The 25,189-nt window shown below is 29.2% G+C and overlaps 3 protein-coding genes across 4 annotated transcripts; 1 reads left to right on the forward strand and 2 right to left on the reverse strand.

Moving 5' to 3' along the window:
• The first annotated feature begins 7,957 nt into the window (after positions 1-7,957).
• Positions 7,958-8,604, forward strand: LOC113850490 (protein MKS1-like). The gene has a single exon (XM_027481055.1). The coding sequence runs from the start codon at positions 7,966-7,968 to the stop codon at positions 8,602-8,604; it is 639 nt and encodes a 212-aa protein (XP_027336856.1). The 5' UTR covers positions 7,958-7,965.
• Positions 8,605-13,832: 5,228 nt separating this feature from the next.
• Positions 13,833-18,607, reverse strand: LOC113853058. The gene is made up of 6 exons (XM_027483503.1): positions 18,504-18,607; positions 17,001-17,086; positions 14,806-15,243; positions 14,427-14,639; positions 14,212-14,336; positions 13,833-14,125 (listed from the first exon to the last, which is right to left on the reverse strand). The coding sequence occupies exons 1-6, from the start codon at positions 18,564-18,566 to the stop codon at positions 14,052-14,054; spliced, it is 999 nt and encodes a 332-aa protein (XP_027339304.1). The 5' UTR covers positions 18,567-18,607; the 3' UTR covers positions 13,833-14,051.
• A 1,281-nt stretch (positions 18,608-19,888) lies between these two features.
• LOC113849249 (vegetative incompatibility protein HET-E-1-like) lies at positions 19,889-24,484 on the reverse strand. Of its 2 annotated transcripts, XM_027479021.1 has the most exons (8): positions 23,421-24,484; positions 22,738-23,369; positions 22,538-22,628; positions 22,263-22,420; positions 22,097-22,148; positions 21,911-21,990; positions 21,730-21,823; positions 19,889-20,760 (listed from the first exon to the last, which is right to left on the reverse strand). In XM_027479021.1, the coding sequence occupies exons 1-8, from the start codon at positions 23,710-23,712 to the stop codon at positions 20,213-20,215; spliced, it is 1,947 nt and encodes a 648-aa protein (XP_027334822.1). In that variant the 5' UTR covers positions 23,713-24,484; the 3' UTR covers positions 19,889-20,212. The 2 variants fall into 2 exon arrangements, with proteins under 2 accessions (XP_027334822.1, XP_027334813.1); XM_027479012.1 differs by having other exon boundaries at positions 22,738-24,484.
• Positions 24,485-25,189: the final 705 nt, after the last annotated feature.

Consider the following 25,189-nt stretch of genomic DNA (forward strand, 5'->3'; position numbering starts at 1 on the left):
TGTTATTAAAAAAATTTAAAATAAAAAAAAATAAGAAGAATGGTAATGATAAGTACTATTATATTGATAATTTGTGAAAAAAATAAAGAAAATGTTATGATAAAATAATAAATTTAAGATTGAATGAAAATTAATAAACTAAGATTAAAGTGCAAATGTTACTTGATAGGTAAATAGATTTGAAGAGATTTAAAGTTTCTAAACTCATTGTACTTTAATATGTTATGAGCGTGATATAAACCATGTGTAGATATATTAATTTCTTTGAAAGTAGCTCATTGATCTTCAGCCTGTTCAAGGAACTAGTGTGGATCTGTAAGCAAGCTAATGGGTAGATATATTCTACTATTATATGAGTACTTGGTAATTGTTGTTCTTTTAGTTTTTAAAAGAATAAATGGACAAGAAATATTGCATTGACAAATTTATACTTAAGATTATTTTTAGTAAGGAGACGTGGGAGTGATAAATAATGAAAGATTTGAGATGAGTTGACTGTGTATGAGAAATTCTTTAGAGAAGACAATTGTTTTTATGGGAGAAATATTTACAACAGCAGTTGTGTGAAACTGTAGAGAATAAGAGGACGAGAAAAAATGTAAATAACATGTTGCCATAAAAGTGTGATGTTTACAAGAACTATAATGTACAATTTATTTATCACTACATTTATCATTTTTTTAATGCAGGTAGTGGTTTGGAGCTGGTCTAGTGCAGGCCTTAGCCAAGATTTGGAAGGTCAGTACGCCAAAAAAAACTTGACCAAACGTAGATTGTTAGATTCACTCAAAAGCTTGTGGGTTATGTAATACTGAAGATGAAAACATATTGTATTTTTTTTTTTGCATTGCGATATTTTCATAAAACTGTAATACGTGTTCGAATAGTTTGTATCTTTTTTTTAATGTGACTTAGGCTCAAATAATCGACTTTAGGGTTTTAGAAAGTAAAATATTTTTTTAATAGTTTTGAAATAATATTTAAAGTATTATTTTATCTTTTAAAGTCTTAAAATAGTTGGGGAAGTATTCAAAATCAATTATTTATAACACTAAAAGTTGTTGAAAAAGAAATATTTATGCAATGTTTGTTTAAAGTTAATAACATTATTATCTTTTAAGAAAATGTACCAACATTAACATGTTCATTTATAGGATTTTGTAAGGAATTTTTTATTTAAAATTACATAATCAGTGTAACTTCTGAAAATTTTGAAAAATTAATCAAAGTTGTAGATGTGGAATACGACTAACCTTTTTTTATTTTGTTTATGCCTACAAATTTGTGGAAAGTCTGAGCATTTTTCTAACTCTTTTTATATTTAGAAAATTTCTGATGGTAAATAATTATACTTAATATATCTTAAAATTTATTCTTATTTGTGATTCGTAATTGTTGTTGATCTAAAAAAATGTACACATGTTAAAAATCGTTACAGAATTTTCTGTTCAAATAAATTAACTATATACATGTAAATATAACATGGCCTTACATTTCTACATCAACTCTGAGTTAGCTAATTTGTACTCTACTTCTATGGTTTATACTCAATTCGTAATTTTTTTTCAAAAGTTACAATAGTAAAACAATTTTTAAAATAAATTACCTTAATCATGTAAAAAAACAATTTTTTACATAATAGACTTTTCCAAAGTTCATTTTATCTTGGAAAAATATAATTTTAAAATAGAATATTATATTAACTAGTAGTATTTTTAGAGCATTAATTAATAAAAAAACAGTACATTAAAATTATATTAAAGTGCATTAAAAATCACATGAAATAATATATTGTTATATTTTCAATACTTTTGATTTTCGAAAACGGAAAAAATATATTCTAATGTAAAAATTGCTAAAAAAATAATGAAATTTAATTTAACCTATGCTTATTCTACCATTTTTTTCCTTTTTTTTCGTTAAGGATCTGAGTGTCTTGATATGCAAAGAGATAATTTAGTTCTATCATTCATCGAATGATCTTGGTTTTTTCCCTTTTGTGTTCTTATTAATTTATGGCCATAAATTTATTTTATAAATTATGCTTATTACGAGTTTTAAATGACTGTCCATTAATTACTATATTTTCTTTTTTCTTTTTCAATTATATTAGTTAGGCGCGCTAAAAATCCAACATTTATTTTAGGATATGGGTTAATATAATGCACATTTTTATGTTACTTGTCTTTAAATGAAACCACTAGCAACAAATTAAAAATTATTTACTCACCAAAAAGATAACTAAGGAATTGGCTACATTTGGAATTTACCACAATTCTAATTCAAAGTTTGTAAACTGTACATATGTAAATATCATGCTAAGAGGAAAAAAAAATAAACCTGACATATATACAAATCAAAATGGTACAATTTGCTTTAGATCGATATCTTAACTACTACAAATTAATTAAGGCTTTGCTGAAATTACTTGTTATGTTATCATAAGAAAAATATTAATCCAAATTAATTTATATCCTATTATGACTTTTTTCCATTTCTATACGCAATTGTTGTTTTAAAATAATTTATTATTAAGTAATAACATATTTAAAGATAACTAAAAAAAACAAACAAAGTTACAAATCATATAATACATCTTATCAATAATTTTAATAATTAAAAATAAATATATAAATAATAAATGTATATTTTCTCTTCAATTTCAATTATTTGTAATAATTTCAAACTTATTATTTTATTTCAAAATATTTTTAATGATAATTAATGTTAAAAATATACCAAATAACTGAACGATGTGATAAACACAGTTCAAATAAAAGCTTACAGAAAAACAAATGTTAATGTATCCATATTATAATACTAAATATTTTTATCAAATTTTTATGGATTTTTGTTAATCTTAACCTGTAGGCTGTAGGATTGATTTTAAGCATCAATAAATAAAAATATTTTATAAAAAATATATACAATTATTTTATTAGAATTATAAAAGTACAATAAATACTATCTTCAGTACGAGATTAATAAAATTATATTTTTATTTACTTCACTTTTGAATTTGTATGATAATTATGCATAGATGCATACTTAAATCTTAATACAAAAAATTATATTATCTTATACTTTTTGGTAGTTATTTTTTTTCAAATTTTATGAAATAAATAAAAATTAAAATATATGAATGTTTAATAAATCATAAAAATATATTTTATTGCTTATGTTGATCATAAATGAAAGAAAATAAATACATATAGTGATTTAACACATGTAATTATTATTTTAACTTACTCGTAAAGTTTATTTTCTTATAATTTTTGCATTACATCTTAATGAAAATAACAATAATTTAATAGTATTTATTTAATTTAATTTTTTGCATGATTAATCAATAAATATATATTGTATTACATTTTTAAAATTTTACGTTTGTTTTTTAGTTACTCTTTTAAAATGGTAAATGGATTAAAAGTGCATTAATTTCAAAAACAAATATTTTAAAACACATTCTATTAGTTCTATACATCATAAATAGAGAAAAATAAGTATTTGCACATGATATAAGACAATTAATCACTGTTTGAAGTTTATCAATTTTTACCAAGTTTTAATATTTTTTAATAATACTTATTTAAGTTAATCTTTTCATAATAATATCATACTATACTTAAATAAATATACATTATATCATAATGCCATAATTTTCTTCTCTAAATTTATAAAACAAAGTACAACTAAAAGTACATGAATTTTTTATTAAACATAAAAATTTACTATTTAATTCAAATAAAAAGAGAGAAAGAAAATTATTAAACACATTAACTAACTGAAGGAGGTCGTTTCAGCTTAAATTATGGTCTTGAATTTGAGTTTTTATAAATGTAACTGTATTAACTGTTCAGTCAAAAAAAATTGTTAACTATAATAATTTTGCCCCAATTAAAAAATATTATTTAAATAAAAAATGCCTATAGTCTAAAAAAAAGAAAATTTTCAATAAACAAAAAAATAACTTATTTAATTAAAAAAAGAAGATGAAAGAAGAAAAATAAACAAATTTATTATCATATATTTATGATGGTTAAATACATCTATTAATTTAAGAAGAATTTTATCTAATTAATTATAAAATTTCTCTCTTTAGTGAATCTCCTCACCTTTGGATGAGTGAGTTAAAGTCGAGTGAAAAAGAGATTTTAAACTCATCTTTTATTTTTAAAACATTGAATCAAATATAAAATAATTCTCTCTTCCATTTCTTTCTAACCTAACACTGTATTATACTAGATGATTAATTATACTATACATAAATAGAAAAAAGGTATATTTATTGATATAATACAATTAGCTAGTATTCTAGTTTTATTAGGTTTTTATCTTATTCTTACCAGTTTTAGAGTAAAGTATATGATTTTATTTTTATAGTAATATATACTTTTTCTTAAATTGGAAAAGCAAACAACATTAAAAGTGCATCAAATATTTTTAAATCATAAATGTATATTTTATTACATACATCAATGATAAATACAAAATGTGCATTAACAACAATATAAATATATTTTTTATATTTATATTCAGGTTAAAAATGTTGAGAATTATAATTTGTTCCATACATAACCCAACACAAATAAATAGCAGTAATTCATGAATTTGTTAATATTAAAAGAAAGTTTTACTTTTAGTTGTTGAATTGAAATTGAAATTGAAATTCCCATTACATTTGTTATAATAAAATAATAAGTATCTTTTACATTATACAGGTACTTTTGACAAAAAAAAGTATTGAAAAAGATAAACTTTATTTTAGTTATATTTATACATTTTAAAGTTTTATTATTTAAGGTCAAATATCACGAATTGACTCCTCAAGTTTAAAGAGTTTATGATGAATTTACACTTGCAATTTATGATTTTTACTTTCTTGCTATTTGTCTAGACCAGATATTAATTTTGACAAGTTCGGGTTTTCAAAATTAAATCCTATGTGTTTTGAGGACAGATTCTTATAATTTGGATTATCTCAGCCTAGTCTTGATATATTTTTGGTTTAAAACTTACATATTTTTAAGCAATTATATACTAGAAATAAAAGTTCAAGACTTAATAGATAATATTTTGTATAACAATATTATATTTATATTAATATTAATATTTGTTGTTTATAAGTATGAGATAATTCTGTTCAAATCAAGAAAAATGATCTTGTAAAATTTTTTATTTAGATAAATGCAGATTTTTTTTTTCCCAACTCGTTGTATGTATACCCTTATTTGATAAAGGAAAATGTGAAAAATGCAGTGTAAAAATAAAATATTGATTTAATGGCGTGAAATTAAGGCAATAACAGCTGAAAAAAGATTTAACAATTCATTGGCATTGGATTTTGACAAAACTTTTTAGACTTTGATATAGGCACGTTTGCTCTTTAATGGCACAGTATATGTATAGGGCAATTACAATGTGATATCATTCGTGGAATTGTATGTAACCAGGTCTTTTTAAATTTTCTATTTTTAGATCAATTAGGATTTATATTTTTAATTTGTTGAAATTTCCTTATTCCCTTTTCCGTAATTCAATGATTGTTTTTTGAACTTCTATTGCATGTCATAGGATTTTGTTTTGTTTTTTTTTTCAAAAGGTAAAGCATTTGGAAGAGGTGGATGAACGAATCATAGAGTTTGAAAGCAAAATCCACCGTTATATGATGATGCTTCTTAGTCTAATTACTAAATGTACATTAAAATAAACTATTGCCTTTGTTCATTTTTTCTGCCTACTCCTTTTGTTCAAACCTTATAATAAATGGATGAATCCCATTTCAGTGGAATACGACCATAAATATATGCCTTATTTTACTTTGTGGGTTGAAATTGTGGAATATATGGGCGTGGAAATAAACCAATCCAACCTTTAAGAAAAACATCTTAAATGGGTTGTATAGTTCTTACATATAAAACTACTATTTAATATAGATGTATGCTTTTTATAGGTTTATCTAATGTTAATGAAAAAAAACAGCTCTTCTTATTTGTCTTTAATTTTATGACTGCTAATTTACATTAAGATATTCATATTCATGAATGAATCTGTGGACTATATATGGGCGTTTAAAAAATATTTAAATGTTTGATATATGACCTTTCTAACTAAGCATAGTTTTAAAAATTCTTTATTTGACTTGTATAATAACCAAGTTGGGTTGTAGCTTCTCTCACATTACTTGTTCATTTTTTAATTAATAAAACCCAATGCAACTAATAATGGATGATAAGGTTTTTCAATGTTTAGACCAAGGTCTAGCTTCTGATTGTATATGTGGAAAATAATATGGCTAGATAAGGAAACTTCCCTCTATTAATTTCCACACTTTAAATTAGTTTTTAGGTATCACATGGTGAGATACCTTAATACATCCAAACACGTACATATACATATGTCATAGATTAAATTGTATCGGTTCTAAGTTATACTTTTTTATATAATTTAATAATCATTTATTAATTTTATTTTAAAATTAATTATTAAATTAAAATTTAATTCTGTGTCGAGTTAAAATGTAATTTAACGTATGACTCGGTCTAAGTTTATCATAAAAATAATTCGTACTCTTAAAAGTCACTGTAAAAAAAAAAAAAACAGCCCTAAACCCTAAATATCTAACTTGCTCCGTTGTGCTTATGATAAAGAGTTATATTATAATTAGCCTTTACATAAGTTAATTAAGTCACTGTAAAATTATATATATATATATATATATATATATATATATATATATATATATATATATATATATTAGACTTTGTTAAAAAAATGTACATACTTCAATTATTTATTATTTTTAAAATAATTTTAATTAATTATTAATAAAAAAAATACCCTAAATATGTACAATATTAGCCCTTATATGCCCACCTCTCGTGTTAAATGAAGAGTTTGAATACAGTGTATTGGCCAAGCGAAAGAGATTAAATCAGATACATGAAATATACTAAATTACACATTATTATTAATTTTTAACCAGTGAGTTAATGTTTTCGATTCATATTACATTTTGCTTATGCAGTTATTGTCGATGATATTCTTTTTATATATTTATTAATTTAAGAGAGATTAATTTTATTCATAATTTTTTGTTAACAAATTATAAGGTTTATTAATGCTTTTGATTGTCAAAATTCTTCAATAAATTTGTCATTTCAAATTTAAAAGATTTTTTATTAGATTAAATTAAATTTTAAATTCAATTAAGTCTAATTCAAACTGACCTTATACACTCAAATACAACTTCGTTCATAAAATTGTCGCAAAACTCAGAGTAATATAATTAGAAAATTTAAACATCGTTACAGCAGTTTTATTAAGGTGTACATTAGTTTTATTTCAATACTCATTCCTTAAAGCAGTTTTCCAGTTTATTTGAACAAATATTTATAAATTAAAAGTCATAATTAATAATTTAAATTAACTTTTTATTACAATTATATACATTTCTAGTTTTGTTTATTATTAATTGCATGCATGAAAGTAAATACATAAAAATAAAATCGTTCATTTCAATCTAAGCTGTTTTTAATTAAAACAGGCTAAATAATTTTAAATATTACATTTAAAACAACAAAAATCAAACTACAACCACTTCTGATAGTAAGTGCATTGTAATATAATTAATCAAATTATTTATTTTGAAATTCTTAATTGGACTCTTATCTTATTTCTAAGCTGATAAATAAATAAAAAATATAGGAGTACTTCAATTAATTATAGACACTATTTTAAATGGCGATACAAATTTCAAAACATGAGCAAATCACTGATGATGTTAAACACAAAATCATAGTTGGAGTCAACAACACCGAGCCACAAAGTCAACAAATGAGCATTATATTATATCTATTCAATTTCTTTGGTGCCTAAAAGAAAAAAGTAAATTAATCGCTCCCAAACGCTTCCTTTTGTTTTACTTTATTTTAGGTCCAAACTCCGATCTTCTTCATCCTCCACATGAACTCGCCGGAGTTTCCAGCCGGCGGAACCCCACCGTCGAAGAAAGAGCTTCAAATACAAGGCCCACGCCCTCCTCCTCTCAAAGTCAGCAAAGTATCCCACAAAATCAAGAAGCCGCCACTGCCTCCGCCGCCACCGATCGCACACCATCACGCGCCGCCGGAACAACAACAACGGGAACCCGTGATAATCTACTCCGTGTCTCCCAAAGTAATCCACGTCACCCCTGGCGACTTCATGGACGTCGTGCAGCGGCTCACCGGAGCCTCCTCCGACGAGCCCTCAGCCGGACGAGGAGACTTGTCGCCGGCGGCGAGACTGGCCTCAATCGAGAAGACAAGTCCCTCGGAGAAGGAAAGAGAAAGGGTTTTTCAGAGCGGAGATGATGATATGATGTTGATGTTGGGAGAAGGAGTGGAAATGGGTCAATTTCCCGGTATATTGTCGCCGGAGCCGGGAACCTTGCCGCCGATTCCCCCGGAAGTGTTTTCGCCGGTGAGTGAGGCTCAAACAGTGTCGTATTTGAACGATTTTTGGTCAGCGAGTAGCTTCATGGCGAGTCCTTCGGGTTTTCTTTCCGTAGCCGTGGTTTCTCCGCAACCGTCACCGAACTTGTTCAGCCTATTCGATTATTAGGTTCCTTTTTCTCTTTCTTTTTTGAATTTGTTTTGACGATTGGCATTCAGAATTTAGAAGAATTGCTAGCTATATATTTTTTTATCACACATTTTTATTATAAAAATCATGTGAATGTCACTTTTAAAATAGTATTTTTTTCTTTTATATTTTTTGAATTTTAATAAGTTTTAATTAACAATGAAGAATATGTTACTAGAGTGAGAAAAGTAAGATCTATGTGATTTTTATAATTTTTGTGTTACAAAGTTATGTAGAGGGTTGCTGGTTTCTCTTCAAAGTTTAACATTAATGGGTGTTCTTGTCCCACGGTTTTTGTACAGTTTGTAGAAATGAAAAAAAGATAAAAAAAAAGACCAATGTATAAACACACAAAAGTTATGCATATCGCGTCAGAACTGAGTGAGCATTCAACTAAATCCAGTAAACCTAAGAGGTCAATTGATTAATTTATAATTATAAGCAACATTTTATTTCGTATGAGCCGCCAAATTATATTTTCATTAGTTTGGATTCCACTTCCTCATAAAGTTACTGGAATGATAGTATTTATCAAGCAAAATGAATTTAGAAAAGTTTTTATAAAAATTAATATAAAAAATTAAATTAAATTAAATTTATTAAAAGTAATATATGTTTTTCTATTATAAATATTTTTAATTTATGAATTTTTTCGTAAAAGTTTATCCAAACTGAGCTTTTTTATATATTTTTAAATAATTTTTTAAAGTTTATAAACGCTGTAATTAGGTTTTAATGTTTTTCTTTTAAAAAAATTAAATAATCTTTACTGTGTTAAAATTTTGTTGATTTAGATTAAATTCTAAAGAATTATTTGATACAATACACAATTCTTTGTAGTTTATTGAACATTGATAGTAATAAGATTTCTAAAAAAGATGTAAACTGTAAAAGGTTTTAAACTAATTTGAACGAAAATAAATTAAACGCAAACAGCACAAAAGCATGTTTAGCATACTTATTTTTTAACCACTTTTTAAAAATATTCTTAAGAAGTTATAAAATGCAACTGTTCTCTCAAAATAAACTAATTGAAAAAGACAATAAAGCACCTATACGTAAAAAATATATTAACAATCTACCTATTTTGTAAAATGAAATCAACAAAGTCACCAACAATAAAACACACAGAATCCAGAGAGCAGTGCGTTGCCAATAAATTTTTTTTTTCTATCTCTCTTATATGTATGAAAAATTAAAACAATCTTATTATAAGAATATTGTTTCTCAAAAATAGAACTTTTTTTTTTCAAATGTCTTAATGTGCATTTGAATTGATGTTAAAAATTATATAATAATGGATTTAATACAAAATTTATAATTAATAACATTTAAAATAAACATGCCAACAAAATTATCATCCACTTCAACACTCAACTTTTCAATAGATAAATTAGCTTGCATTTGATCATTTAATTTTCTTTAGTTACGTAAAATTATGAAGTAAATCTTCATTTTAATCATTAAAATTTTCTATGTTGTGTAAATTAATTTCTTACATTTATAATTTTAAATATTAATTCTTAAGATTTAGAAGTATCAATCATTTTAGTTCTTATAAAAAAAAGTTAAAATATGATAACAATATAATAATATATTTTTTTAAGTAACATGTTGGAGATCCGGATCCCCTCATGTTTCAGCCTAAATATAAGGGTTATATTAGTTTATTTTTACATTTTAAGATTTTTGTATTTTTGCTTAAAATGTAAAAATAAACTAACATGACCCTTGTGTTACAGGAGAAAATCCTTTCTCATGTGTTAGAGTTTACCTTAACACAAAATGACATCAATTTTCTATTAATAGTTCATTTTGTCCTTAATTATTAATATTAAGGTATTTTGATATTTTTTCTTCTTCTTTCCGATAGTTATCCCTTGTTACAACTTATCAGTGTCAAGTTTAAGGAAGGAATTATCAACGATACATCTAACAGAGACACGAGTATCTCTTTCACACTTTTAATGAGATCCTTAGTTATAAACCCTAACATCATGACTTCAAAGATTTTTAATGTGATGAAAATCAACAAGAAAGATGAAGAAAGTAAGAAATAAAGAGATGAATTTTTTATAATGATTTGAAAGTTATATGATAAGGTTAGAAACAAAGAAAGTCCAAAAAAAAAAAAAGGTCATTAGTAACAACAATGTTGAAGGCACTTGCAAATGTGGAAGAGAAGAATCCAAGGCTAATATCTTGTGTTTTAATTGAAAATTATAAAGATTATGACCTATTTCAATCTATGTTAACTCAATCCTTATTTTTATCTATATTTTGGACAACAAAATTTATGTTTTAATTAGATGATTTATTATGTTTTAGATTAATGAGCTTAATCATATTAGTTATTAAATTTTTTTAAAGTTTTATATTTTATTATATTTATTGTGCTTGGTTATTAAAGTCTTTTAGAATTTTTACTTAAATTATCGTTATTAAGTTAAGCCATTAGTCTATTAGTGTTTCACTTTTCATTATAAATACTCATATAAAATTTATTTAAGAGACAAATTTAGTTTTAAATAAAAATTGAAGATTACTCTTTAATAGAGTTTGTGTGCCTCTTAAGGTTCTTTAAAAAGAACTATTACTTAGATATTAGTAAGAGTTCTTTATAACTCGTGTAGCAATTCTATAATAAAACTTATCATTATTTATTTTTTGTTGTAATGATAAATTTTTTCATTCAAAACTTTCAAGGTCAACTACTTCCAAACTTCGCTATGTTTCAAACTTCACCGGTAATTCTTTTAAATTTAATTGTTTTAATAATATATTATATACAAATTATATGACAATTTAAATTTTTAACTTATTCTTAATTACTACATTTCAGGTGTCTGATCAAGGAAGTGCACAACTAACTAATGTGATTGATATTATCCTCTTCAAATTCTCCAGCTGAAAAGTAGTTCTCTTAGGGATTATAGTAGTAGTTCATCTATGAATAAAAGACATGACATGTTTTATTTTAATTAGAATATTATTATAAGTGTGTATTATGAGATCTTTATGTATGACTTTTGATTTTATATAAGTGTTTGTGATTTTTAAAATTTGTTATGTTTATCAATTAAAGGAAATTATTTGATTTTTATGTAATATTATATAATATGCAGGTAAATTAAAAATAAGCTCAATTTTAATTATCCAAATTTTATATATTTTAGCACATGCATTTAACTGGGGGTTTAAAACTGGCAATTTTGGTAAATTAACGGGAGTTTCAAAATTGCAGGTATTTAATGAGACTTTCAAACTACGGGTAATTTACACGAAATTTAATGGAAGTTTAAAAATCGCAAGTATTTAATGATGTTTACCAAACCCAATGTAACAAACAAGGGTTGCTGAATCGCGGGTATTTACTAATGGTTAGTGAACTGCAAGTAATTAACGATGGTTAATGAACCGCAGGTAATTAAAAATGATTAATGAATCGCAAGTAATTAATAATGGTTAGTAAACTGAAAGTAATTAACGATGGTTAATGAACCGCAAGTGATTAAAGATGATTAATGAACCGCAGGTAATTAATGATGGTTAATAAACCGCAGGTAATTAACGACATTTATCAGAAATCATTGTTAATTAATAGAGATTTGTATAACTAAAAAATATTAAAATTACCTGCGATTGTTCAAAATTGTCTGTAATTTATTTGTCACGCTTAATTAACTATGGTTTTGTCAACCGTGAGTAACATCATTTACGATGGTTTAAACCCTTATTAATGTCATAATTAACCATGAATAAACCATTATTTTCCTGTAGTGTGAATTGAGTTTGTAACATTTTTTTTTCTTCTCTTTTCTATCTTTTTTATTTTTCTTAGTTGTTACATTTTATCTTAATTTTTATTCAAATTATCTTACAATGTATGAATAATTTTCTGGTAGTTCTTGACAATGTTTTGTGTTTTAAAATATTATTTTTCACCTCATTTTAGTAACATTAAAATTTGAAGTGATCTACGCAGTAAGAAAACTTTGACGTTCAAATAATAATTTCAACCTACTAACACATGCACACAAAAAAAACTCATGGTTCCCTATCCAATTCCAATGCACGGTCACTCTTGATTTGATGAAAGATCCTATGACATTGTCAACGAGAATAACCTACTTCTGATAAAGCATTAGAAAGTAGATTGATGAAATATCCTCTAATACTATCCAACTTTGATATAATTCGAAAATTGCATCTCCATTTAATACAGCTGACGAGTCTTTCCTTAGGCACGACACTCTAATGAGTTAAAAAAAGGGATAACCATTGGAAAAAAAGAGAATTACATGCTTATGTGTAAAAATCTCAATAATTAAGGATAAAGATAAACTATTAATTAAAGATCTTAAAATAATGTCATTTTGTGTTTAAAGTGGACTTTAATAAATTATTTAACATTATAAATTATCATTCTGTTATTATATTTTAACGTTTTTTTTATAACAAGAAGTAAAATAATAAACACCTTTTAATTTTAATGGCTAATATTTAAAATTATAAATGTGAGAAACTAATTTGCACAATGTTAAAATTTTAGGGACTACAAAATTTACTCTAAAATTGTGGGAGCAATACGTTTCCCAATTTTAATCTCAATGAATGGAAGGCCAAAAGTTTTCCAAATGTAACTTCATGGATTAAACATTAAGCCTTAGGTCATATAACTACTGTGACTAACATCCTTTGATCATCCTGTTTTGTGAAAACGAACAAGAGGCTTGCAATTCACATTATCAAATGCTCAAGTCTTGATTCATCTTTAGACAAGTCATCAACAAAAAGGAAGGGAATAATCCAGAGTTTAAAGTTTTGTGAAACATGAAATGTAAAGGACAGAGTTGAAACCCTGTCAAATGTAAAAACCACAACCCTATCCCTCTCCCCAAATCCCTACTCCCTCTCCTGGACAAAAAAAATAAAAGTTTTGTAAGATGATATGTACGACAATGTTTTAAAATAAAAGAGCAACACTATTGTACCAAATAGCAATCCAACCTAGAAAATCTAATTTGATTGGTCTTTGTTATTTATATAAATTTATTCCTTTCGAAGTTTTGCACAAGTTTATTCCAATATTTTTTTTTAAGTTTATACGATGTAACAATTTGATCCTAGAAAGGAAATATGGAACCAAAAAAATTCCTAAAAGGAAATGATTAGATTTTTGTAACTGTAAGGTTAGCACCACATTGTGGGTCAGAAATCATGAACCATTTATGTGACCTTACATTAAATGCTCTCAGAAGTTCTCTTCTTTGTCCCCAATACAATGGGTTGGCCCATAATAATTTTGTCTGGAGCCCTATATTTCCTATGTAGAACTCCCAAAAGATACTATCTGTGATCCGATCTGAGATTTCATACAGTTGACACGGCAGATTCAGAACCCAACTACTATTCTGTTCAAAGGATTACTTGGACTGAATATTCCCACTTCTTGGCTTTGGTTTGAAAACACCCCACAAATAATACTTGTCACAAATTCCTGGAAAATTAGATAAGTCAATGAATCAAAAACTTTCATAACAAAATTTCTAAATTTACAGCAAAAGCATTAAATTTCTGACATACGCCTATCATTTGGGGGTAATAAATATGAAGAAAAAATGAGGAGCTCCACGGTGTCAATGACTGCCTTGAGAGCAAGTTCTTTTTCAATTACATCATTCAACACAGCATCAAAGACCGTCTCATCCCTAATTGAAGAGAATATTCGAAATCAAGGGAAGCCTAGAACATTACATTGCCAATCAGTATGCAGAATATAATACGCTGAAGAAGCATACCCTTCATACTGGGGGAAAAAATAGAGACCAATACTATCACCATTAGGAGGAAACATGTCAAAACTCTCGGGCCAAATAGCGTATCTCAATAACATCTCCACATCAAGCAGTCTAGGAAGCGTTGTTACTGTTGAATGCACTTTTGGGGAAGCTTCGCTTGATGCATAAGCAACACATCCAATATTTGTTGCGTTGTTCAACATAAATTGCCCCCTATAAATGGAAAAAAGAAGTAATGTGTATATATATAGAAAATAAGGTGCATATAATAACCTGTAATTCAACAATATTATTTGAGACCATTACATCAATTAAGTATAGTGGATTTGCCTAAAGTTTAACAGCAACTTCAACACACAGAATAAGTAAAAGCTCTCACGTCCAAACTGGATCATTAAGTGGGTGAGCAAGGCTATGCTTGTCAAACTCCGGATAGTACATGCGCTGAGACGTTAAGGCTTCAGAATCAACATATTTCTCATGTTCCAATTCTTGATTATTCAAAGGACCTTTACGTGATTCAGGTTCCTCAAAATGACTGTTCTTCTCTTCAAGGATCAGCTGTCTCTTGTCAATGTTATTTTTTCTAAGGCATTCAGCATGAAAACCATCAGATGATCCGACAGATTTTGGTTTTCTAACCGCAATAATCTCCTTTTGCATTTTCATCCTGTTATATTTAGCTTCAGCTGCATAACTTATGCGTGTGCTTTTTCTTAATTGTTCAGATCCATATTTGGGATCGTTTGGAGCACAGTCCTCACATTTCCAGCTAACCGTTCCATCATCTTCTCTGTGGAACTTCTCTAGACAATAACTGTAAATAAACTAATTGTTAAGCATATTTTACATAAATCAAGGTAGACAACATCTTAGGTTCCAGTTTTATCATGGCAAGAGCCAATTTGGGAGCACCTCCATTTCTGTATTTGAAACTCCTAAGAATTGCGGCTCTAATCAGACCGCACATCACCATATAAACTGGTGCAGTGAAAATTAAATCATAATAACAAGAAATAGTAAGCTCCTTAATAAGAGTACTACTTAACTGTACGCATATACAAATATTAAGCATAGATGTTGTATGCACCTAGTTTGTTACATATAATCTTGGGAACTTCAAAGGGATAGTGAACTATGTGCTAGCTAGTCATTTGAATTTTGCAAATGCAGCAGCAATCTCTAGATTCAATCTTTTCCCTTATGAAGTAATAGTAAATCTCAATTTCACCAGTCCCTTCACAAAATAAATGATTGGATGTTATATGTAGACAAGCTTGATGATCAAATATAAGCTTCACCAATTGTGATCCACATAGTTTCACCTTTTTTAACTATTTCCTTGACCATAAGAGTTCACATGCTAAAGTTCCCTTTGTTTCATACTCATTGGGAACTGCAATATCTGAATTCAGACTGTTAAGATAGTTACTCAAAAATTGTAGCCCCCTTTGCTTGATATTTAATGAGAATACCAACATTTGAACTCCTACAGTTAAAATAGTTACTAAACAAAGGATTGAAAATATGAATCATAACCAAAGAAGCTCATGTGTTATAATCTAATTCTATGCATATAGCTTCTCATCTAGTCTTTCGTTAAACAACCAAGCAAATTGATAGTGTTGGTAGATTTATAATGGAAAAAACAACTCTTGAGAAATTCCAACTGCCAGTGTGATAACTTGGCAGATATTCTTTGCTAACTCTTCAAATTAACTAATGTTTCAAGATTAAATTATATAATATACATGCTCCAGCTTGAGGACATGTTAGAAAATATATTGTATGTGAACGGTCAAGTAGGTCATTGGTCATCTAATTAGTTCACCAGTTACAATTTTTAAATTTTCCTTATTTAATTTCAAATTAACACATTCTACCTCATTAGAATGTCAGCCTCAATATTTTTTATTTATTTTTAACCTTTTTTGGGAAAAAGAAATGCTAATAATACACTTTCTAATACACTATTTATTATTGACTGAAATTTATTGATAATCACAAAAATTATGTGGATCCCTTTCTAAATTTACTAACTCGTACTCAATTTTATAATTTTCAATAAATTTTAACCAACACTCAAGAATATGTTAAAAAGTGTATTGTTAGCACTCCTCATGAGGATTATTGTTGAAAACTAGACAGTGACCATGACTTCCTACATCTTTTTGGTATATAAATATTGGAGAGATGAAGAAACTGAAGTCAAATTCTGTTATATTTCATATAATGTGATAGATAATACTCTAACAAACCAAATGGTGCTACCTAATAACCAAGACATAAAAAGTTTATATTTGTAAATTTTTGTTGCAACAATGGTATAATATGTTCTTGTTTAATAACAGTATAAAGAGCTTTACATCAACATTGGATCAAATTGAAAATTTATTAATACATAGATATCTTCTTTTATGATAACATATATATCGACAACACACTTTCAGGTGAACAAATTTCGTAGATCTCAAAAGCCAAATTGGATATATAGAATTTCAATTATTTATCCAAAACCTAATCAAAGTATTGTCAATGATTTAAAAGTGTCAATGACAACTCACGCATACATACCTATGCTCAGCACAAGCTTTACACTGGACACAGTATATGAGGCGCTTTAAATCTCCTTTATCACCACATATTTGACAAATATTTATCTGTAAAGTTCATTGAAAAAATTATGGACACATTCTCATACTAGGTCATGAAACAAACAAGCAATAAATTGAAAACTTCTTAAGATAACGGAAAAATATTGCTATTTAATGGCCATTGATGAATTCTCACTAAAGTGAACTTTGAGATAAAAGAACCATTAAAAACAAATAGCAAAGTATATATATAGAAAGGGTCCTGTCAACATTTTCTCTTAAGAGCATATATATATAGAAAGGTCCTGTTAACATTTCAAATTAAGTTAAAATACACATGTAGTCCTTATAGTTAACATTCATACACATTTAGTCCATGCAGTTTTTATATTTTGCGATCCCACATCAAGTACAAATATGACTAAAATAAAACTTATAAAAGTTAAGGCAATTTTCACCGACAAGATATCTTTTTAAGGTTAAGTTAGACCAAACTCAAATTTAAAATGGTGTTAGAACCTATTTTTACTAATATATTGGTCTACCTTTTACTAGAAAAAAAAATTCCATGGATTTTCTGATTCAACCTACTTGACCCCATAGCTTTCCAAGTATAATCTACCTGGTTCCACAGCTTTTTCAGTAAAATGTTAAAAAAACCAATTTAACAATCTACACACTTGAGTACAGATATGGCTAAAATAAAGTTTACAAAAGCTAAGGCAATCTTCATCTACAAGCTAGCTTTTAAGGCTGAGTTAGGCCAAACTCAAATTCAAAATGGTATTCGATTACGAACCAAACGTGGCTACAATTATAAGCTACCCTTGACTGGAAAAGAACAATTGACCCTGTGGATTTTCCGATGCAACCTATTGTTGACCCCAATAACTTTTTCCCAGTACAATCTACCTGGTTCCACAGCTTTACCGCGTAATGTAAAAAAATAAAAATAAAAAATCAACTTACAATCTCCACACTCATATGTCTAAAGCGTGGAGAGTGTGTTCATCAACAGTAACTTAACTAATAATAACATTTTTTAATGTTGTTAATGAACCAAAACCTAACAAAACATAATAATTCGTAAATGATTATGAATTATAGAGACCAAATATTCATTTTAACCTTCTATTTATGTCATTGTCAAGGGAAGTGAGATTAAATAGTAGGAAACGATAATAGGAAGTGTTAGTATGCGAATCGGTAAGTGGTATAACTGGGATACGGGTTTTGAATAGAGACAACATAAAACAATTTATTTTACCTTATATTTTCAGGAGTGTATATATGTATATATATAAACATGAAATCGTTCAACTTTGACTAGGACTATTCCGTCAAAACTCACAGTAAGCCCTTGGCATCGCTGTTAAAATTGACCGAACTAGTTTCGGTCTTTCCAGAAACTGTTGATAAGTAAAATATTGTGACAATTAAAAAGAAGAAGCTCACAGCGCAGTGTGAAGGAAATTGGGAGTACCTTTTGGACGTGAATGATGCGCTGTGTTGGTGAATCGTAAACGTCAGAATCTTGTGGAATCATCGTCACAATCACTCTCACACCACCAAGAACCTTCGCAAATTCCCATCTCTTTCTTCTTTTTATGTGTTTTATTTATTTATTGTGCTTTGAAGTTGCAGACACGACTTTTTGTTTATTTTGAATTTTAAAATTTAAAGCCCTGTGGTCATGCCACGTGGACACACCAGGGTTGATTAGCGTCTTTCACCACGTATGGCTATCTTTTTTAGCCTTAAGCATTCTCATTTCATTTGTTTAATATAAATTTGTGAATCTCTACAGTTGTCATCTATTCAAGCAATTCATCCTTCTAGTTTTATCATGGAGTGGGTAAAGCCGTGTCTATTACTGAAGATATTTCACGAATGTTAATTAATATTGATTAGTTATAAAATTAAAAATATAAATATTTCTTAACAAATATAAGAATATTTATTTTTTATGTATTTATTGGAGGTTAATAAGATTTAAAAAACATTATTAATATATTTTAACATGATTTTTACTAAAAAATTATATGTTTGAATCAATTTTTAAAGACATTAATTAGGAAGATAAAAGAAGTTTTAGCATTTATACACATTCTTTTGGGTATATATAAAATTTTGGTGATTAAAAGTTCCGAGTAAAATTATCCCATTTCGACAATAAAAGGTTACTATGTATGTCAAGATATAGGGCTTACAATGATTTTTACCAATAATTTGTTTTCAAGATTTTTGCTTTGACAAAATTCAATTTTACTTATTAACCCATTCAACAAGAATTAGGAATAAAAGTTATATTTAAATTTTCTTGTATGCCATTTTGATACAGTGGTATGTTTCACCCATTCTTTGTTATTGAATATGTTAAATGTATTGTTTTTCTTTTCTCCACCATCGTAACTTTATATCATTATGTCTTTATGAAAGTAATAATTTTTCAATTTCTTCCTTACTTAAATAAAGCTATCATCCAAAACACCACCTTCAATTCTAAATAAGCCAAATGAATACTTTATTTGTATTATTAGTTTAAGTTTTATCGATATAATACATGATTGTATAGTATAATACAACAATCCAGTTTGAATAAACTTCTAATCTATGAAAAAAAATATTTTTTTATTATATTAATTTTTTAAAACACGTTAAAAAATCTATGAGAATTTAAATATAAATTTGACACAAACTATTCTAATAATGTTAAAATAAATATGAATTTATGATCATTTAACCGGGAACCTAAGCATGCTCTAACAAAAAGTTTATATTGGAACAAAATTTCAATTGTTTTTTTTTTTTCCTTTTTTGATCTATACCTATCGTATAAATTAACTAATATTCACAAAAAAATGTTGCACAAAAAGGATCAGGAGTCCTGGGGCCTGACACTACAAGCAGACCATTTTAAATGAGTAACATACTTAAAGTGTAGTACCAATTCGTGAAACATGTCAAGAAGGCTTGACATGACATAGCTCAGATAAGCATCTAACTCCATGCCTCAATTTTCTGCTAGGAGTTCAAGGCCCAGAAACTCCTTTGTGAATGCCCACATTTCACCAAGTAAAACCAACCTAGATAACTGGCAAAAGCACTCATATGGAAAGACAAAACCAAAGAGCCCCTTGAATGTGAGTAAGTTACCATGTTATTCTGCACCAACAAAGCCATGACAGTGTCCTAAAGCCTAATGGGCAATCCAAAGTTGTGGAATGTCTTGATGGTTCCATCACAACCAGCAGTCACAATTGATAGTCCCCATGTTTCTGATACACATTTGTCATGACAAGGATCTTTGTTACATAGTTGATGGTGATCAAATTCAACTTCTGCAAGAGGTAAATCCCAGCTTGGAAGCTTCTCCTCAGGCCACGTCATAGAACCTCGGCATGTGCCATCAATGGAGAACCAACTACCGAAAGAAAACCGTTCCGACTCCCTAAGCCCATGAGCACCCTCTAATTGGTGTTGCATTTCTGAAGAACAATGAGCAAAATCATTGCCAGAGCTCCTTTGTTCTGCACTCATGCCAGACCAAGGCATTGCAACAGTAACCCCCTCAGAGCAAAAGTACTCACAAGAATACTTGGACTTCGTTTGTTTGGAAGAAGCACTTCCCAAGTCATTGAAGTTCCAAATATAAACGCGAGAGTCCTCTCCAACTGAAATTATATGTTTTCCACATGAAGTAAATGAACCAGACATCTGACTTCCGGACTTTGGAAGGCCTGCCAAAAGGAGTATAAACCAATTTAGAGTATTTCATGTAAACCAAGTATCAAGAATGTAATGTTGATGGTGGAAACAAGCTTTATCTTAAATTTATCAATGTTCCAATGAGTTTTGCAATCATATAAAAGTCACACATTAGTATAGGTAAAGTCAAAGATTAGATAAGGAACACGTACAATCCACACATAAAACCTAAAACACACCCCTAAAGATTGTAGGTAAAGCATACATACTAAATTTTAGAAAAATGGAGAGCATGAATATGTAACAGTGATCAAATATATTATTCTTAATTGGAGAAATAATGCAATGTGCATCTGGAAACAGCCAAAAAGGTAATCAAGTCATGAGGTTCCAATTAAGTAAACTATATTTGTAATCAAAGTCATGTGGAAACAGTGCCATACTGAAGTAGTTTAACTTGAACAACTTATGAGTTAACCTATCTGTGGAAAGAAAAGAAAAAAAAGATTTTCTACAGTATTTACCACGCACATTAGTTTTTGTTAGACAGATAGAGTAGGCATTAAAACTAAAGGTGATATGTTTTCCAATTTCTAGAACTATCGCTAAAGTCTAAATATAGCAGTATGCAACAGTGTAAGGGAATCAAATCAGCAGATCATACTGGCAAATCATGCAACTGTTTAAAGATATTAACTAATTCAACATTTTTGCGGCAAAACAATTGATTGCTACATATTATTTCAAGAATAAAAATTTGAGAGACATTAAAAGAAATAAAGGAGCTGGCCGGCCTATAAGGGAACCCATTACCAAGCCAAAGGTCACACCACAAAAAATATGCAAATTAAACAATCTAAATTAATATAACAACACTCCGTGATATCTCAATTAACCAGCCTCCAAATAAAAGTGACAAGTCACAGAATTAACAACTCAAAGTGAATTTTGAAAACTATCGTAATGTTCTCCCACTAACAGATCAATGTTTAGTGGTCTACCTTTAAATGTTTGAACAAGTTCATTGCCTTCCAAAATTCTAACTTTGGAGTCTTCTGATGTAATCATAACTCTTCGGTGGTTATTCTGGGAAAACTACAATGAACAAGGGTGTCCATCTGTTAAGAAAGGAAGTAATAAGAAGTATAACATTTAGCAGTGAGGATGTTTCAAGAATAATACCTGAATGCCAGTAATCTTGTTGCCAGACGTTCTCTTCTTTCCATTGACACGAATCTGCGCCTCAAGCTGGAAATGTTTGCCTAAACCATTAGAAATCCACTTTAGACACTTTATAATTCATTCTCATTTTTCCCCCACTAACAGGGAGTTCATGACTATATTAATTAGTGACCCACAAGTTGATACCTGAGGCAACATAAAATCGGCAAGTGCCAGTGAGGGAACCAACAACAAACCCCTGCATGAGCAAATAGCTATAGGTTCAATATCTAATAGAGAAACGTTTCAATAATTGTGATTAGTAAAAGGACATACAAAATCACAGTGATTCAGTCAAACATTCACAACATACTTTTCCATCTGGTTGGTATCTTATAGCACTTATCACATCTCGTACGTATGCCCAGTCAACAACTCGCTCTTCATGTATTCCCCATATTCGGACTTTACCATCTATGGAGCCACTGATGAAGTAATTTTCGTCAATGGGGTTGAACTGAATACAAGTGACTGTTTCCAATGAAAACAAGACACAATAATGATTATACTTGTCGGATAAAGAGATGCTCATATTACTCATAGCAAATTATGAAAATGAACAAAGCATACATTGTAAATAATACTTACCGTAGTCTTTGTGATGGAAAACTCTTAGACATTGATTGCAACCAATTTTCCACAAGCGAACAGTTTTATCCATAGAAGACGAAAGGAGAGTCTGCAATAGATACCTTAGATCAGATTTAATAGAAGTTGCAAACAGAGAAAATATAAATTACAGCAGAAATGGGTGTAAGAAAAAACAAGCTTCTACAAGTTTAACTCACATCTGAATTAGACCAAGCCAAATCCAAGACATCACTGGAGTGACCATAAAATTCTTGCAAGGGCGATTCCTCAATGTTGGAAATCTTATTTGGAAGAGCAATGAAGGATTGACTCGAGGGTTTCTTCCGAGAACAAGAGATGTCATGTTTCGCTCTGCTAACAGCACTGTCTTCTGCAGTGAAGCTAATACTAGATGTACTCAGTGATGTCACACGCCATATGCGTATAACACCATCTTCACCTCCACTAGCTAGATAATGGCCATTGGGACTGAATTTCATAGTCCAAATTAGGCCTTTGTGCGCTCTAATCTCTTGTCCAATATACAGTGCACTGAACTCCATCCAACTCTTCTTATTCAGCCTTACATTTACTCTGCAAGTTTTATTCTTCCCTGAATTGAATTTTGATCTGATTTTCCTTCCGTCTCCTTTCCTGTTGTTTATAAAGTGCTTCCACCAGCTTTTCTTTTCCTTTTTACCCATATCAAAATGTTGAAATTCTTCTAGAGCCTCAGCTGATCCATGTCTGAGCTCTTGATCTGTACAAGAAACCTCATAAACCTTCCCTTCTGGTTTATCATCAAAGCACCCTTTCGATTCATCAAACAAGACTTGTGCTTCCGAAGTTGCTTCCCTTCCTGAGAGAATCAATTCCTCAGGAACTTGTTGATCAGGCAAACTACAATCATTTGAGATAGCTCCACTGCAATCTCTGATCCTCTCTAGTCCCAAACTCACTGATGAGGCATCACAACTCATCATCTTCTCTTGAGAACGAACATCAGAACAAGAAGCACAAGCCAGTCCCATACCCAGCAAAAATCTTTCCCTCCTTTCCTTCACACTGAGAGGCTCATTCACCCAAATCTCATAGCCAAACTCTTGTTCTGTCAAAAAAGACTCTTGGGTTGGTGACAAGCAATCCAACGAGTCAAAAAACACATCATTATCTCCTTCATCAGAGATCAGCATATCTTGTACTCAAACACAAACGTCCCACATGAAAAAAAAAATTGTCACTTCCAACCCTTCCCTTTACTACCAAATTCCCTTCTTTGCAACCCACCTTAAATACCAACTTGAACCCCAAAATCAACGGACCGAGTTTCTCTCACTGATTGAACACAACTCAACTGAATATAAAATGTCACCACCAGAAGCAGGGACCAAGTACGAGGAACCACTCACCAGCTCCACATAACAACCAATGACAACACTTGTTTGCATGTTCGAAACCCTCACCAGGATCCCAATACTTAAAAAAAATAAGAACAATAAATAAATTATTCCCCACACCCCGATAACACTAAAGAATAATATAACAAAATTAAAAACCACAACCGAGAAGAAACACAACAAGAAGCCAAGACCTTTGGAGTTGAAACACTACACCCGTCTTGAAAACCAAGCAACATCACCAAAATTCAACATAACCACCGACCCTCCAGTTATGGTGGCCACAGAAACAAGTCAAGGGTCACATAAAACAAGACCCTCCAATCCAAGTGCAGTGAACCCAACCCAAAGAACAGAGGTGGCACGGTTCAAGACATGAGAGAAACTGGCGGAGGAAGGAAAGTGGTGTCACCCAGAAAACAAACCAGCTAAGTCACCTCGAGATTGAAGACAACAACTGCAAGACGCGCACGCACGAGCGACAAACACGAGCGGCGCGGCCCAGTAAACAAGACGCTACTGTTCTCTGCACTCTGCAACAACAACCACTCTACACCTTCATGCTTTGTTGTAATCCCCACCTATTATCTCTCTCTTTCATTATCTGTCATAACTAACCACAAAGAAAGAGAGAGAAAGTGAGAGAGAGAATCTCAGCATCAGGGTCATTATTAGTTTAGTTTAATTAATCATCAAATAGTGACACAAGTTTAACATCGAGCTTATTATATATATTGCATTAAAAGTGAAGAGACAAAAAGTACAGAATTTTTAAAAGCATTTCACTTTCGAGGATACATGAAAAGAATATGCCTACATCAAGCATAAGTGTTGTGACAACGCTGAACCAGAACCACAGATCCATATTCAGACTATTCAACCAAAACAGCAACTCCATGATCTTTTCATTATGCAAAATGATTCTTCTTTTTTCTTCTTTTAATACTCCCCTCTTAGCATGGAAGGCAACAAATAATAGGGCGTGCCAAGAATTAAAAAGTGGTGTTAATGATAGTATTAATTAATTAATTAAAACCCGTACAGCTAGATAATTCCATGATTGATGATTGGTAGCAAGCATTGTTTTTAAGGGTCATTAATGTTTAATGGCTATTACAGCACCGATAATCCTCAAGATAAAAGTTTGAGAAGCAAAAATGGTGTAGTTGTAGTAGTAGTACTAGAAGTGGTAGGCACAAGCAGTACTGGAGCTATGGAAGTGCACTTTTAGTCTTGCTAGAGAAAGCGATGACTCGAAACTCTCAAGGCCTAA

This window comes from Abrus precatorius, unplaced genomic scaffold (assembly GCF_003935025.1).
Source record: "Abrus precatorius isolate BTA unplaced genomic scaffold, Abrus_2018 Scaffold10, whole genome shotgun sequence".
NCBI classification, from domain to species: domain Eukaryota; kingdom Viridiplantae; phylum Streptophyta; class Magnoliopsida; order Fabales; family Fabaceae; genus Abrus; species Abrus precatorius.

Coding starts and splice junctions, on each gene's coding strand:
- LOC113849249 (XM_027479012.1), bottom strand. CDS start 23,712: ATGCTGATCTCTGATGAAGGAGATAATGATGTGTTTTTTGACTCGTTG. Junction 22,421..22,537: donor TTTCCATCACAAAGACTACG/GTAAGTATTATT, acceptor CATTGGAAACAG/TCACTTGTATTCAGTTCAAC. Junction 22,149..22,262: donor GATACCAACCAGATGGAAAA/GTATGTTGTGAA, acceptor TTGCTCATGCAG/GGGTTTGTTGTTGGTTCCCT.
- LOC113853058 (XM_027483503.1), bottom strand. CDS start 18,566: ATGATTCCACAAGATTCTGACGTTTACGATTCACCAACACAGCGCATC. Junction 15,244..17,000: donor AAAGCTTGTGCTGAGCATAG/GTATGTATGCGT, acceptor GTTTATTTACAG/TTATTGTCTAGAGAAGTTCC. Junction 14,337..14,426: donor TTTTTCCCCCAGTATGAAGG/GTATGCTTCTTC, acceptor CTCTTCAATTAG/GGATGAGACGGTCTTTGATG.
- LOC113850490 (XM_027481055.1), top strand. CDS start 7,966: ATGAACTCGCCGGAGTTTCCAGCCGGCGGAACCCCACCGTCGAAGAAA.